We start from the raw sequence: 17,456 nt of genomic DNA on the forward strand, positions 1-17,456 counted from the left end.
ATTCATAGCAATATCTAAACTTTTTTGCATATTACTACTATTTGCTAACCATCTGGATACTAGTAAAGTTTACCGAGTATATGCTAAGCTGGTTACTAGTCTGTTTACCCTAGTTATCGGTTAAAGGGCTGAATCCTGAAAAATAGAGTTATTTAATTTCAGCGACGGCTCGTACTGTATTATGAACATTATGCTAATATTGAAAGAAAAGTACTTTAGCTTGGCTTGTTTTTTAATGTTGTTGGTGGGACTGAGAAAATTTGGATAAAGATCAAATCATCTCTTCCTTAGAATAATTAGCCAAGAAGGTAAATTGCTGTTCTTCATTAATTAATAAGCCTTGATAAATGTCTGGTTCTAGTTATTTTACAAAAATGATTTCAGTTCTTTTTTATGTGTTTGAAGCACACGTCGCCATAAAAGAACGTGCTTTTTTCTCCGTATACCAGAATGAAGGAGGCAATTATCTTCTAAGCAGGCTGCTTGGGGAGGAGGCTTTCTTAAAATCTAGTGGCTTATTAAAGTTTGTTGAAGAAGGAGGCTATCTTTATGAAATTCAGGTCTGTTTTCATGGATATGTTTTTAAAAGTTGACTCTTTTGTTTTAAGAATTTGAATAATTGATTGTAAAATTCACCCGTTGTCATATTTCTAGATTAAATAGAGGATGTATTTTGATAGTTCATTCATAAATGTAGAGTTTTTAGATGTTCATTTTCAACATAGAAAATTTTGATATTTATTTAAATTACGTCAATTGATTTTTTTATATTAATTTTCATTGATTTTTTTATATTAATTTTCATTGGTATTTAGATTGCAAAAAAAATGCTGAAAATAAATCCATAAAAGCATCATGATAATATTTTAAGTATGTACTAATTATATATAATACACTAAACCCTTAATTACATTTAAAACTTGAAGCAGCCAAACTGGCATTACGTACATTTCAACGTAGCTTTCGCAATTTCGGTATATGAAGGTTTACTTCCCCTGAAGAGACGCATCTTCCTGTGTCTTTCAGAACGGAAATGCAAACGTCAACCAAAATTGGTTCACCTCTCGCGAAGACAAAGAGATGTTCAGATGGCGCGGTCACGCCTGGCGCCAGGGAATGTGGTCGAAAGAAGAGACAGAACTTCTGCAAAAGAATATCATGGAATACTGCAACGATCGGAATCTCTCTGATCCCGGCTCGGTTATTTTCAAGATGTCAAAAGAAGAACGAAGTGGGTTCTACAGGATCATTGCTAAGGGGTTGAATAGGCCTCTATTTTCGATCTACAGAAGAGTGATTCGGTATTTACTATTATGATTCGTTTTAGCTTAAGTAATAAATGGATACATTAATAGTTTATATATGGCGTATCTGTTTTTGACGTTAATAGTTTATACAGTATATGACATGTCTGTTTTGACGTTGTTACTTTTTTAGAATGATTTATTGTTAATTTATTCACTTCATTTATTTATTTCCTTATTTCCTTATTTCCTTTCCTCACTGGGCTATTTTTCCCTATTGGAGCCCCTGGGCTTATAGCATCTTGCTTCTCCAACTAGGGTTGTAGCTTGGATGGTAATAATAATAATAATAATAATACATTAATACTGTTATTTTCCCAAGGAAAATAGATGAGATGATTATGCTTATGATATTATTATTACTACGGGTTATTATCATTATAATAAGTATTACATATAGTGTATGTACTAATGACAACCTAGTCAAAACTGTCATAATGTCATGGATGCTTCAACAAATGAAAATGTTCATATGTCAGGTCTACAATTTATTAATATTTCTTTTGTTTATACTTTCAATTGAAAAAAAAACGAAAAAACTTATCTGCTTGAAATGAAAAAATGAGAAGAGTGAAATCCCCAAAAATAGAAGTAAAAACAAGAGTTTAAATTAACAGATTGATAGATATTGAAATAAAGAACGCACATAGTGAGAAATATCTGAAGAAGTAGGGTAAAGGAGCAAAGTTCAGTACAGTACCGTAAAGTACTCGTGGCCTTCCTTGCAGCCTCTTGAAACTAACAATATAAGTACCCTTTCCTAAACTTCTGAGTACAAGTACCCTTTACTAAATAAACTTCTGAGTATAAGCACTCTTTACTAAACTTCTGAGTGCAAGTACCCTTTACTAAATAAACTTCTGAGTATAAGCACTCTTTACTAAACTTCTGAGTACAAGTACCCTTTACTAAATAAACTTCTGAGTAAAAGCACCCTTTACTAAACTTCTGAGTACAAGTACCCTTTACTAAACTGAGTACAAATACCCTTTATTAAACTTTAGAGTAAAAGTACCCTTTACTAAACTTTTGAGTACTATAAAAGTACCCTTTATGAAACTTCTGAGTACAAATACCCTTTACTAAACTTCTGAGTACAAATACCCTTTACCAAACTTCTGAGTATCAGTATGCTTTAGTAAACTTCTGAGCATAAGTACCCATAACATACTAGGAAAATGTTCCACAGTTTGACATTAAAAAAGATAAAAATACCTGTAATGTCTGGCCACTGGGGAATAGCGTTACTGACTCGGAAAAAAAAGCCAGAATATGATAACTTGAAGCACAGGCACTGATGATAATGGAAGTTGCATTTTCAACTGAATGCATCATTGTTGATCCTTTCTAAATTTTTCAATATTAAACTTAGCCGGTGATTATATAAGCTGCAGCTCTGCTGCCCGACAGAAAAACTCTACGTTCAAAATACGCCAGCGATCGCTATGCAGGTAGGGGGTGTACATCAACAGCGCCATCTGTCGAGCAGGTACTCAGTACTCAATGTAAACACAGAACCAATTTTCTCTCTGTCGTGCCACTGGCAAGACCTACTAAATTCGCTATTGCTTACTGGATTGGTTTTCACATATTTTGGTGAAGTACACATTTCTAGTTTTGAGCTTTCGCTATGCAGGTGTTTTATCTTCATCTCAAAACTTGAACTCGTTTTGGATAGATTTAATTATGGTGACAAGGAGAGTATGGACTCTCTTTCACTTTTAAATGGCCGACCCTTCCCTTAGACGGAAGTGTGTTTAGGTTTTTAGTAATTTTGCTTAACACGTTATAGATCTATATATTTTATATCTCTCCGCCTTTATTAGGCCTCTTCGATTAACTTTCCATTTATTATAAACATATAAAAATAAATTTTTATGTTTTGTTTATATGCGACCTTTCCTGATAGTAGGCGGTCCTTACTTGGAACCGAAGTTAATCAACGTTGAGCCCGTTATATCGTATTTAGCCTTTAAAGAATTTAAAACTTTTTAAAATTTAATGTTTTATGAAAGAATTTCTTTGATAGTCTTCGTACTGTTTTCAAAGATGAACTAACGTTTAGTTTTTTTTAGACTACGCAGTTGTTGACGTTCAGGACGTTCTACATGCGCTCTATCGTTACGATAGAGAGAGAGTGTATCACTTTGCAGTAAGAGTAAATCGATTCTGACGTTTTGTTCTTTCTTAGCTTAAATGTTTTAAATTCTAAATTAAAGGAACTTTTTATTTGGAAAACCTGTCAGTTTTTTCCTTTAGTCAAATAACATGTTTTTTTGACGATATATAATTGGGCTCTTCTCTTAGGTGCGAAATCAAGAGAGAAAGAGAGAGAGAGATAGAGACGGAGGGAGAGAGAGGAGAGAAAACGTTCCGTTCAAGTGGGTAACGTTTTTCTCGAGTTGCTCTCGTCCCTAGTCGCTGTACGGGGAGGAAGGATAAAACGTTTTTAGTTTTTTATTCTCGTCCCCAGGCTATGTGCGGTGAGAGATTGAAAACGTAGTTATATGAACTAGTGTTTAGTCTCTTTCCCAGCCACTGATTTTTTTATCTTAAAATATGTTTTCTGTTTTTTGCTGGTATTAATGAGCTTGCATTATACGACTGATTTCGCAATTACTACCTTTTAATGAAGGGTAGAATTGCGTGTTTCAGGTAGAAATCAGTAAAAGTTTCGATTTCAGTGAAATAAGTGCAAAACAGAAAATCGATAAAGTGATATGCGCAAAGTGTTAGTGTTGCGTCCGAGGGTTCGTCTGTTCGTGCCTGTCGTTCACCTAGTCCGGGACCTCTTGCAAGCTCCCAAGCCCAGGAGAGAAGTAATGTCGAACGACTTATGGGTTTGAGAGGCCTTGATCAACGAACAGACGTTTTCCCTCTGTGGTTTCGGGCGTATCTACCCAAGATCGCCCCACCCACTCTAAGACGAGAGAGCCCATTTATTCCTCGTCTGCGGAAGAGGTTTCTCTTAAGAAACCATGGACCAAGGTCTCGCGGCTTATTAAGCGCAAGTCGGTCCTTTCCGCGCAAGTCCAACGGCCCAGTTGTAGCCACTGGGTCAGTTCGGACTCGCTGCAGTCTTCCGACGACTGCTCACCTCCTAAGAGAGGCAAAGCGGTACCGCATCAGGCAGTCACACCGTCTGTTGCCGCACCTGCTCCTGTAGACCCTAGTGGTCTTTGCTGCAGACCATGCAGTCTCAGTTAACGTCATTGATGCAGGACTTTCGTGCGGAGAAAGTTCACGCTGCACCAACCTCTAGCCTACAACCAACCACGGTTGTGCGTCCTGTGGACGCTGAGGCGACCTTCTCCCGCACTCCAAGAGAGTCCCGCCACCCATGCGTTCCAGTGTACCCTGCCAGCCGCAAGTTGACGTTCAGCGACGCACGGAATCTTCCGTTGACGTTCGCGAGGTACAACAACAGTCTAAGTTGTTTTGTTTTGACGCGGTGCGTCAACCTCCGCATTCTAGAGTTGTTTTGACTGCTCAGTCTAGACAGTCAAAGCAGTCTCGAGTGGACACTGTACGTCCTCACACACCTGTTGTGGTTGACAGTTCAGTTGTTGACAGTTCACAGACTGTCAAGCAGTTACATGACGTTGCCTTCTGGTCTGCTACTTATGCACCAGTGAGAAACTCACTGAGGTAACCTAGCTTTTATCGGACAAGGTTCCTGTGGATGAGGAAGTTGCTGTTCTCCCTCCTACTGATATTCCCTTGAGGACTCTGTCAGATGGAGAGGAGCCTTAAGCTGCTTAGCCTCCTATGGACTTTAATTAAATCATGATGATTTTTTTTAAGGATCTTCGTCCGGATCTTGTAACTGCTGCTCCTCGTTCGCCTAAACGTCAGAACTTACACTAGGCCTAGCTACTTCGAAGCCGTTGTTCTTAAGCTAGTGCTCTCTCGCTCTCCTAGAGAGCGTTACGTTGGCTAGGCGACTGGGTTTTGCACCAGGAGGAGTTTTTTAGGGATACAGCCTTTGATTTCCCTTCTTTTAAACTGGCTTATAGAGCGAGAGTCTGATATGACACGAGAGAAGCTCTCGGCTTGGGAGTTCATGCCACTACCCAGATAGACTTCTCAATTCTGGTAGACTCGCCCTGGCGCCTAGCCAGGAGACGCTCCAAGTTGTTTACAGGTCAACTTCTCAGCTTTTGTCAAGCCTTTGAAGTTTTGCTGTACTATTATGTCACACATAACAAGGCTTTCAGGGATGGTAAACGGTTCCGCCTCAGTCGCTAACCCCGTCTGTTGCCACACCTGCTCCCGTAGACCCTAAATGGGCTTTGCTGCAAGCCATGCAGTCCAAGCTTGCGTCCTTGATAGAGGACTTAAATGCGGAGAAGAACCTTCTGGCCAACAACCTTCCAACCGGTCGGTTGTGCGCCCTGTTGACGCTGAGGTAACCTACTCGCGTCTGCCAGTTGAGGTGGTTCCTCCTTCTGGCCAACAACCTTCCAACCGGTCGGTTGTGCGCCCTGTTGACGCTGAGGTAACCTACTCGCGTCTGCCAGTTGAGGTGGTTCCTCCACCGATGCGACCCAGTGTGGGTTGCCAGTCGCACGTTGACGTTAAGCGACGCTCGGAGGTGGTTGTTGACGTTCAGGACGTTCAACAACCAGCAGAGGTGACTTGTTGTGACGCAGTGCGTCAACCTCAGCAACCCGGTAGGGTGTTGACTGCACAACCCAGACGGTCTAGACAGTTTCGGATTGACGCTGTACTTCCTCGCGCACCCATGGTTGTTGACAGTTCACAGACTGTGCAGCAGTTCCATGATATTGCGTCCGGCTCCGTCACGCATCCACCAGTGCGACCGGATTCAGCGAGTCAGACGTTGCCCACTCCGTTGCCGTTTCCTCATCAGTTTCGGATGAGGAACCCTCTGATGAGGACGTTGCTGAACAAGACGATCAGCCCCCAGCCCTGCTATCCATCCAGAAGATGCTGAAGAAGGAACGCTGCTCAGTCAGACTGTGGATGAGTCTGGTAGGGACACTGTCATCCGTGGATCAATTTGTGTCACTAGGAAGACTACACCTCCGTCCTCTTCTATACCATCTAGCTTTTCACTGGAAAAGGACAAGACGCTAGAAGCGGTCTCGATCCCGGTTTCCGGAAAGATAAAGTCTTGTCTGACTTGGTGAAAGGACTATATCAACCTTAGAGAGGGTCTTCCCCTAACTGTTCAGACTCCCAACCACGTTCTCTTCTCGGACGCATCGGACGTAGGCTGGGGTGCGACATTAGACGGTCGGGAATGCTCGGGATTATGGAACTCGAGTCTAAGGACAATGCATTTCAACTGCAAGGAGCTTCTGGCAGTACGTCTGACCTGGAAAAGCTTCAGGTCTCTCCTTCAAGGCAAAGTGGTGGAGGTGAACTCGGACAACACCACGGCTTTGGCGTACATCTCCAAGCAAGGAGGGACCTACTCTCTGACGTTGTACGAGATCACAAGGGACCTCCTCACCTGGTCAAAAGGTCTAGACATATCACTAGTAACGAGGTTCATCCAAGGCAACTTGAATGTCATGGCAGATTGTCTCAGTCGGAAGGGACAAATAATTCCAACAGAATGGACCCTCCACAAGGATGTATGCAAGAGACTTTGGGCCACCTGGGGCCAGCCAACCATAGATCTCTTCGCAACCTCGATGACCAAGAGGCTCCCAATATTTTGCTCACCAATCCCGGACCCAGCAGCAGTTCATATAGATGCCTTTTTACTAAATTGGTCACATCTAGATCTATATGCATTCCCTCCGTTCAAGATTGTCAACAAGGTACTGCAGAAGTTCGCCTCTCACGAAGGGACAAGGTTGACGCTAGTTGCTTCCCTCTGGCCCGCGAGAGAATGGTTCACCGAGGTACTTCGATGGCTAGTAGACGTTCCCAGAACACTTCCCCTAAGGGTGGACCTTCTACGTCAGCCACGCGTAAAGAAGGTACACCAAGGCCTCCACGCTCTTCGTCTGACTGCCTTCAGACTATCGAAAGACTCTCGAGAGCTAGAGACTTTTCGAAGGAGGCAGCCAGAGCGATTGCTAGAGCAAGGAGAACATCCACCCTTAGAGTCTACCAATCGAAGTGGGAAATCTTCCGAAACTGGTGCAAGTCAGTATCCGTATCCTCGACCAGTACCTCTGTAACTCAAATAGCTGACTTCCTCTTATATCTGAGGAAAGAACGATCTCTTTCAGCTCCCACTATCAAGGGTTACAGAAGCATGTTGGCATCAGTCTTCCATCACAGAGGCTTAGATCTTTCCAACATAAAGATCTACAGGACCTCCTTAAGTCTTTTGAGACCACGAAGGAGCGTCGTTTGGTTACACCTGGTTGGAATTTAGACGTGGTACTAAGATTCCTTATGTCAGAAAGGTTCGAAACGCTACAATCAGCCTCCCTGAAAGATCTCACCTTAAAGACTCTTTTCCTGGTATGCTTAGCCACAGCTAAAAGAGTCAGTGAGATTCATGCCTTCAGCAAGAACATCGGATTCTCATCCAAAACGGCTACATGTTCTACAACTTGGTTTTCTAGCCAAAAACGAGCTGCCTTCTCGGCCTTGGCCAATATCGTTCGATATTCCAAACTTTTCGTATGGTTGGAAATGAACTAGAAAGAGTCTTATGTCCTGTAAGAGCTCTTAAGTTCTATTTAAAACGAACTAAACCTTTACGAGGCCCGTCTGAAGCTTTATGGTGTTCAGTTAAGAAACCATCTTTGCCTATGTCAAAGAATGCTTTATCCTATTTTATCAGACTGTTAATACGAGAAGCTCATTCCCATCTGAATGAGGAAGACCAAGCTTTGCTGAAGGTAAGGACACACGAAGTAGAGCTGTCGCAACTTCCGTGGCCTTTAAACAAAATAGATCTCTGCAAAGTATAATCGACGCAACCTATTGGAAAAGCAAGTCAGTGTTCGCGTCTTTTTATCTTAAGAATGTCCAGTCTCTTTACGAGAACTGCTACACTCTGGGACCATTCGTAGCAACGAGTGCAGTAGTGGGTGAGGGCTCAACCACTACAATTCCCTAATTCCATAACCTTTTTAATCTTTCTCTTGAAATGTTTTATTATTGTTTTTGGGTTGTCCGGAAGGCTAAGAAGCCTTTCGCATCCTACTTGATTTGGCGGGTGGTCAAAGTCATTTCTTGAGAAGCGCCTAGATTAGAGGTTTTGATGAGGTCCTGTTGTATGGGTTGCAACCCTTGATACTTCAGATCCTAGGGGTCGCTCAGCATCCTAAGAGGATCGCGAGGCTCCGTAAGGAAGACGTACTTAAAAAGGCAGAGTAATTGTTCAAGTCGACTTCCTTACCAGGTACTTATTTATTTTATGTTTGTTATTTTGAATAACTGCTAAAATGAAATACAAAATACTTGGCTCATAATAATGTAAACAAGTAATGCTGGTCTCTACCCACCCCCCTGGGTGTGAATCAGCTTATATAATCACCGGCTAAGTTTAATATTGAAAAATGTTATTTTTATTAATAAAATAAATTTTTGAATATATTTACCCGGTGATTATATATTAAAGGACCCTCCCTTCCTCCCCAATAGAGACCCAGTGGACCGAGGAGAAAATTGGTTCTGTGTTTACATTGAGTACTGAGTACCTGCTCGACAGATGGCGCTGTTGATGTACACCCCCTACCTGCATAGCGATCGCTGGCGTATTTTGAACGTAGAGTTTTTCTGTCGGGCAGCAGAGCTGCAGCTTATATAATCACCGGGTAAGTATATTCAAAAATTTATTTTATTAATAGAAATAACATTTTTAAAGAAGCTGTCACATTATTTTGTATTTATGAGGATTTATATCGCCACAAGAGTAGCATCGTTTATGCTTTGCGGTATCATATGTTCGTCTATTATGTAATTCCAGGAACACCACAGACTTGGTACATATATGCTCATTGTTAAAAAAAGGTTCACTCTGGAAAGAAATTAATGGATAAAGTACTGTTAGGAAAGTTGCCATATGGTTTTACCTTCGCCAACTTCGTTGTGAAGGTTATGTTTGTTTGTGGTTAATAACTCAAAACTATTTGACCATATTTCATGAAATTTAGTGGGATGATTGGTCATGAACCAAGGACATTTTGAGTAGATTATGGGAGTGATTGGGTCAAAGGTCAAGGTCACAAAAAGGTAAAAAACTTCTACTGTATTTGCTATATCGTGGTCAATTTTTATCCAATTTGCATGAAACTAGTTCTAAATGGTATTGAATGTGTCATTGGCATAGGTTTGCACTTTACCATGTACCCATCCTAGTAGTAGGTAATGAATTTGGGGGGAACTGTGCCGAATGTAAAAGGTGTCTAGGTGTTCTAGATTACAAAATTTACATAGAATAAGATATTTATGATGCCAAAAATGTATAATGGACAAATGGAAAGATACAATCGTGGCTAAACTAGAAAAAATTGTGGTGAGTCAGAAATCACTATGTAGGGAGCTTCAACCCTTTTGCTGGGTATCTGATCACCTCAAGCATGCCTTTATATGGTGCTTACAGGTTAATAGAATTTTTCACCAGAAGTTAAGAAGATAAAATATACTAGTGACAGAACTGCAATTAAAGATATTTAAAACTTAATTAATGGAACACAAATTCTCTCTTCTTTGTGGATAAAGGAATTGTAAACAAACCTTTTACCATTTTGAAATGTTTCTAATTTACTAGGTTTTTGTGAATATATGTTAAAATTCTACTATTACTTTTACTAAATGTAGGCTAATTAACTTGAGTGTATTATTCCCTTTTAAAATATTTATTTTTACTTTGGTTTCCTTACAGATTATATGATAATAGAAATCATATAGGAAAGTATACAGCCGAGGAGGTCAGCAAACTACGGGAGTTACGCATGAAGCATGGCAATAACTGGCAAGCAATTGCCGCGCTACTTGGTCGCTCCGCTGCATCCGTCAAAGATCGTTGTCGCTTATTGAATGAAAACTGTAATAGAGGAGCATGGACTATCGAAGAGGAAGATCGCTTGGCTATGGCTGTGTATGAATTAGCAAGTGTATTTCCAGGGGAACAGGTAAGTTTTGCAAAATTTCCTTGAAAGTAAATGATATTTATAATCCCCAAATTATTATTATTATTACTACTAGCTAAGCGACAATCCTATAGTCAATTTCTTTTAGCGATGCAGATTTGCACTGACTCGCAGCGGTGCCCTTTTAGCTCGGAAAAGTTTCCTGATCGCTGATTGGTTGGACGAGATAATTCTAACCAATCAGCGATCAGGAAACTTTTCCGAGCTAAAAGGGCACCGCTGCGAGTCGGTGCAAATCTGCCTCGATAAAAGAAATGGACTATGGCTGTAATAGCAGGGTGCTATAAGCCCCCAAGGGCTCCAATAGGGGAAATACCTCAGCGAGGAAGGGAAATAAGGAAACAGATTGAATAGTGTATGTAAGTATACCCTCAAACTCTAACCCAAGACAGTGGAAGACTATGGTACAGAAGCTATGGCACTACCCAAGAATAAAGAACAATGGTTTAATTTTGAAGTGTCTTTCTCCTTTTAGAGTTGCTTACTATAGCTAGAGTCTCTTCTACCCTTACTGAGTGGAAAGTACCCGCAGAATAATTTCAGTGTAGTAGTTAACCAAGTTTAGTACCCCCAAAACAGGAACTATCTTATTCATGCATTAACTTTTTAAAATGTCAGTTGTAGAAGATCTTTTGAGTTGGAAGATGGTAGATGTAGATGAATGTTTTCCTGTTTTAGGTTACCTCCGGAATATCTTGGGGTGAAGTGGCTGCCAGAGTCAAGACTCGCTCAGAGAAACAGTGTAGGACGAAGTGGCTGAATTACCTGAATTGGAAACGAACGTCGGCTGTTGAATGGAGCAAGGCTGATGATATCCAGCTAATATGCAGGTAATAGTGTTGTATTATATTTTTAGCCTTTTATTGTTTAGATGATTTAAATTTTCATACATAGTTTGCTTCCTACTGTTTTGAGGATTATTTCTTTTTTTAATACAGTTGTTATTTTCAAAAGATCTTCTAATTTAGAGTAATTTTTCATAGTATTTGATATTTTTAAATATTAAACTTAGCCGGTGAATATATGAATAGCTGACGTGTCCGTCGGTCGACAGATTCCAAAAACTCGCGAGCGATCGCCATGAAGGATGCCGGGTGTGCCCACCAGCGCCGACTATCGGCCAGATACCGCATATACTTCTCAACCAAACCAGTTTTTCTCTGTCGGTGTTAAAGACAACACTGATTCCGCTCGCGCTTGACCTCGAGTTTTCTACCGATTGGTGAAGTACTTGGTTTTGGTCTTATTGCTTTCGCCGTGTTGGATTATTCTATACTATCTTCAAAAGAAATGCTTTTGAAAGGAGAGGAAAAGTTTTTGCCCTTGCTTTTTTAATCTCGCTCTGGTTTTTCCATAGAGAAAAGATGGCCGACCCTTCCCTCAGTGTACGGAAGTGTGTTAAAGGCTTTTAGTAATTATTTTATCACTTTATAAATTATTGTTGATATTTATAGATTTACCTCTATATATATTATATCTCACCCGCCTTTATTAGGCCTCTTCGATTAGCTTTCCATTTATACTAAACATCGAAGTAAATTTTATGTTTTTGTTTATATGCGGCCTTTACCTATTCTTTGTAGGCGGTCCTAACTTGGATAACGAAGTTAAACAACGTTGAGCCCATTCAACTTTTCTTTTTGTTTAGATTAAAACAGTTGCTCTGTAAGAGTGATGAGATGAATATTTTTAGAAAATATTTTAAGAAATTTATTCTTTGAATAGTCTTCGTGCTGTTTTTCAAAGATGAACTAACGTTTGGTTTATTTATGCTACGCAGTTTGCACTCTATCGTTACGATAGAGAAAGAGAGAATCACGGTTTCACTTTGCAGAAAGAGTAAATCGATTTTGACGTTTTGTTCATTCTTCTCTCAAACTGAAGTTTTTTAGATACTAATTTAAAGGAACATGTTAATTTTCAATTTCTGAGTCCTTTCAGTTTTTTCCTTTAGTCAAATAACCTGTTATTGACGAAGGGTGAGTGGGCCATTCTCTTGTGAGTGACAAGAGAGAGAGAGAGAGAGAGAGAGAGAGAGAGAGAGAGAGAGAGAGAGAGAGAGAGAGAGAGAGAGAGAGAGAGAGAGAGAACGATCCGATCTTTATTCTTGTCCCAAGTCTCTGTACAAGGAGTTTGGGAGCGAGTAACGTTGTTCTCGCTTCAGTTTTTTTTTACTCTCGTCCCAAGTCTCTGTACGGGGAGAGAGGATAAAACGTTTTAGTTTTTATTCTCGTCCCAAGGCACTGTACGGTGAGAGATTGAAAACGTAGTCCCTAGTGAACTAGTGTTTAGTCTCATCCCCAGTTACTGATCTTTTTAACTTTATATATTTCCGTTTTATTCGATATATATGTATATGTTTATTGATTTTTGCATGTGTGTTTCATTTTGTACTAATGTGCTTACATTATAAGACTCATTTCGCAATTCTAACCTTTTGATTTAAGGGAGAATTGCGTGCTTTAGGTAGAAATCAGTTTTATTCATGTCTAATGTGAAATTATTAAAAAATGTGATATCAGTGAAGTAAGTGCAAAAAACATGTTCTGTGTTGCGGAGGGTTCGTTTGTTTGTGCTTGTCACTTGCCTAGTCCGAGACCTCTTTCAAGCTCCCCTGCACCAGGGAGAAGGAATGTCGTAGGACCTAAGGGAGTGAGGAGTGTAAACCAACGAACAGACGTTCCCTCAAAGGTATCAGACGTTGCTCGTCAAGCACGTCCTTGCCATAAGACAGGAGAGACGAAGTTTCTCCTTGTCTTCCGATGATTCGTCTCTTTAAAAGCCTGGGCGTAAAGTTTCGAGACGTTTGAAACGTTTATTAGTTCCTTCAGAACAAGTTCAACGTCTTAGCTGTAGTCATCATAAGAGTCCCGTTCATGTACAGACGTTTCTGCCACAGACTCGACGTGACGTTGAGCGGTAGACACCGTAGACACAACGTGACGTTGAGTGTCAGTCACCGTAGTCACGATATAGCATCGATCAGCAGTCACCGCTGTTACTACGTGACGTTTGAACGTCAGCCACCGCAGTCACGGGTTGATCCGAAGTGAAGTGTTTTGCAAGATATGCTGTTAAAGCATTCTTCTTTAATAGAAGCTTTCGATCCTGTTCCTGTGCGAAAGGATCCTTTGCTTTTTGTATGTCACGGTTCTGGGATACGTGATTCGGGTCTTCAACCTTCTAGACGAGCTTTGTTACGCCACGCTGACGTTATCCCTAGTGACAGCTTTGCTGTTTAACGAGATGCGGAGCATAAATCTCGATGTAACTTTGATCGCTTTGAACGTCAGCCACCGCAGTCACAGCGTGACGTTGAGCTGCAGACACCGCAGACACGACGTGACGTTGAGCGGTAGACACCGTTGACATGACGTGACGTCGAGGGTCAGTCATCGTAGTCACGATATAGCATCGGACAGCAGTCACCGCTGTTACTACGGGACGTTTGAACGTCAGTTACTTCTGTCACGACGTGTAGTAGAATAACATTCTCTGCAGTCACAACGTGACATCGACCCTCCAACTTTAACTTCTGTTCATATACAAGGTGTCAGGTTTTTCCTTCACGTCATTCTGAATATAAATCTCCTTCTCGCAAGACTTTAGATTTATCAGATGATGTGCCTTCGGAAGAAGTTGATGACCCCCTTTCAACTAATGTACCTTTGGGGAGTCATACAGAAGAGGAGTAACCTAGGGTGGTCGAACAATCCCTTGTTTTTTAATTATGAATTTCTTTAGTGAAATTTTGTCCTACTCGTTTTGTAACGGCTGCTCCGCCGTCTGAGTTTACTCTTGGCATGACTTTCTTCGACTCCTACATTTACGAAGTCAGTTCTCTCTTGTTCTTCCAAGAGGGCCATGCTCTTACTGGGAGACTGGTTGGAATCCAGAAGTTTAGGAAAGTCTGCTTTTGCTTTTCCTCCTTCTTAATTAGCTTCTCGCTCAGGCGTCTGGTGTGACACAGGAGAAGCTCGAGGAGAAGTTCTCGGCTTGGGAGTACCTGCCTCTGCCCAGGGAGACTTCTTAAGCCTAGTGGACTCTCCTCGTCGTCTAGCCATGAGACGCTCCAAGATTTTATGGTCTTCTTCAGAGCTAGACCATCTGCTGTTGGGAGTTTTTTCGAGCGTTTGAAGTTTTTTTATTTGTTGGATTGGTCACTGGGAGCCTTAAGTAAGAAGGTCTCTCCAGTTGTCAATGTATTGCTGTACAATTATGTCATGCATTAACAAGGCTATCAGGGATGGCTCCAATGATCTGGCAGCCACGTTCACTGCAGGAACAAGGCTATCAGGGATGGCTCCAATGATCTGGCAGCCACGTTCACTGCAGGAGTACTTAAGATGTAAGTGCGCTCAATGTGTTCATTGTCAAGACAAAGTTCACGATGAAGACTACCAAATCTGTCTTGGCAGCAGTAAGGGAAGGCGACTGGATGGTCTCTCTCGACCTTCAGGATGCATACTTCTACATCCCGATTCATCCAAACTTTCAACATCATCTGAGGTTTGTGGACGGGAAAGTAATGTACCAATTTCGAGCACTGTGCTTCGGCCTCATTCCTGCTCCTCTTGTTTTTACAAGGCCCTTGCAAAATGTAGCAAGCTTTCTACATTTTTTGAGGATTCAGAGCCTCCCTTTATTTTGACGACTGGCTAATCAGGGCGTCGTCATTAAATCGCTGTCTGGAGAGCCTCTAATGGACATTAGACCTAACTAAGAAGCTAGGTCTCATAGTGAACGTAGAGAAGTCGTAACTTACAGTACTCCATCCCAGACTATTCTTTATTTGGGAGTGGAGATACAGTGTCGGATTTTTCGGGCCTTTTCGTCTCCCACAAGAATGGAACAAGCTCTGTTAAAAGTCCTTCACTTGCAAGAGAAAAGCAGTTGCTTTGTAAGAGTTTGAACGAGCCTCGTGGGAACTCTTTCATCGCTGGAGTAGTTTATCTCTCTGGGGAGACTCAACCTTTGCCCTCTCCAATTTCACCTAAACCATTGGAACAAGGAGAAGGGCTTAGAGAGTATCTCTTTCCCAATCTCCAACTCAGTCTAGACATGTCTGACTTGGTGGGACAGCAACATCAGACTTCGAGAAGGTCTTTCTCTTGCGATCAAGAACCCAAACCATGTGTTGTATTCAGATGCATCGGATTTGGGTTAGGGAGCTCCACTGGACAGTCTGGAATGCTCGGGTCTTTGGTCCACGGATCAGAAGGAACTCCATTTAAGGCAAGTAACATCTCTCCTTTGGCGAGATTTGTGCAAGGAAAAATGAATGTCTTGGCGGACTGCCTCAGCAGAAGAGGACAAGTCATCTCCATGGAGTGGACGTTGCATAAGACTGTGTGCGAGAAGCTATGGATGACATGGGGTCAACCCACCATAGATCTTTTTGCGACTTCACTGACAAAGAGGCTCTCGACTTACTGCTTTCCAGTTCCAGATCCAGAGGCAGCCCACATAGACGCTTTCCTGCTAGACTGGTCTCACCTGGATGTTTATGCCTTTCCACCTTTCAAGATCCTAAACAAGGTGCTGCAGAAGTTCACCTCTCATGAAGGGACCAGGTTGACGTTGGTTGCTCCACTCTGGCCCGCGAGAGAGTGGTTCACAGAGGTACTTCTATGGCTGGTAGACGTTCCAAGAAGTCTGCCGTTACGGATGGATCTCTTGCGACAGCCTCACGTAAAGAGATTTCATCAAAGCCTCCCCACGCTTCGTCTAACTGCCTTCAGACTATCGAAAGACTGTCTTGAGCTAGAGGGTTTTCGAAGGAGGCAGCTAGAGCGATCGCGAGGGCTAGAAGATCCTCCTCCATCAGGATCTATCAGTCGAAATGGGAGGTATTTAGAGACTGGTGCAAGTCCTCCTCTATTTCCTCTTCCAAGTGCCTCTGTAGCGCAGATTGCGGATTTTCTGCTTTATCTGAGAAATGGTCGCTCCCTCTCTGCATCCACCATTAAAGGCTACAGAAGCATGTTAGCTTCTGTTTTCAGGCATAAGGGTTTGGATCTTTCTAATAACAAAGATCTCCAAGACCTGCTTAAGTCTTTCGAGACTTCCAAGGAGCGTCATATTTCGACTCCTGCTTGGAACTTGGACGTGGTCCTACAGTTCCTTATGTCAGACAGGTTTGAACCATTAAATTCAGCCTCCCTGAAGGATCTTACCCTCAAGACACTTTTTTTGGTGAGCTTGGCTTCGGCTAAAAGGGTTAGTGAGATACATGCTTTTAGCAAGAACATCGGCTTCTCCGCTAATAAAGCAGTATGCGCTCTTCAACTTGGTTTTTAGGCCAAGAATGAACTTCCGTCTCGTCCTTGGCCTAAATCATTTGAAGTCCCCAGTCTTTCTGAGATTGTGGGGAATGAAGTTGAAAGAGTGCTGTGCCCCGTTAGAGCTCTTAAATTTTGTTTATCCAGAACTAAACCGCAACGAGGTTGTTCAGAGGCTTTATGGTGCTCCGTTAAAAAGCTCTTTGCCCATGTCTAAGAATGCGAGGTCTTATTTTATTAGACTTTTGATTTGGGAGGCGCACACTCATTTAAGTGAGAAGGATCATAATTTACTTAAAGTCAAGGCTCATGAAGTTAGAGCGATAGCAACTTCTGTAGCGTTTAAGCAAAATAGATCCATTAAAAGTATTATGGACGCGACCTTTTGGAGAGGCAAGTCGGTTTTCGCTTCATATTACTTGAAAGATGTCCAGACTCTTTATGAGGACTGCTACACACTGGGACCATTCGTAGCAGCGAGTGCAGTAGTGGGTGAAGGCTCTACCACTACATTCCCTTAATCCCAATATCCTTTTAATCTACTCTTGAAGTTTTTAATCTTATTTTGGGTTGTACGGGAGACTAAAAAGTCTTTCGCAATCTTTTTGATTTGGCGGGTGGTCAAAATATTGTTTCTTGAGAGCGCCCAGATTATGGGTATTGATGAGGTCCTGTTAAAGGGGTGTTCACCCTGGATATAGCAGCTCCTGGGAGTCTTTCAGCATCCTAAGAGGATCGCTGGGCTTCGTGAGGATAGCGGACTAATGAGGCAGAGTAATTAT

At 41.7% G+C, this 17,456-nt stretch overlaps 1 protein-coding gene across 11 annotated transcripts in view; it reads left to right on the top strand.

Moving 5' to 3' along the window:
• The window catches only part of LOC137660183 (cyclin-D-binding Myb-like transcription factor 1), a 101,180-nt gene that overhangs the window by 60,273 nt on the left and 23,451 nt on the right, over positions 1 to 17,456 (top strand). For 10 of the 11 annotated variants that reach the window (XM_068394886.1, XM_068394887.1, XM_068394882.1 and 7 more), the window contains exons 7-10: positions 450 to 560; positions 1,027 to 1,301; positions 10,126 to 10,375; positions 11,072 to 11,223. In XM_068394886.1, the coding sequence (XP_068250987.1) occupies positions 450 to 560; positions 1,027 to 1,301; positions 10,126 to 10,375; positions 11,072 to 11,223 (788 nt within the window). The remainder of the gene's footprint in view (positions 1 to 449; positions 561 to 1,026; positions 1,302 to 10,125; positions 10,376 to 11,071; positions 11,224 to 17,456) is intronic. The other variant, XM_068394889.1, reaches the window with a different exon arrangement.

Source organism: Palaemon carinicauda, chromosome 20 (assembly GCF_036898095.1).
Source record: "Palaemon carinicauda isolate YSFRI2023 chromosome 20, ASM3689809v2, whole genome shotgun sequence".
Classification (NCBI taxonomy): domain Eukaryota; kingdom Metazoa; phylum Arthropoda; class Malacostraca; order Decapoda; family Palaemonidae; genus Palaemon; species Palaemon carinicauda.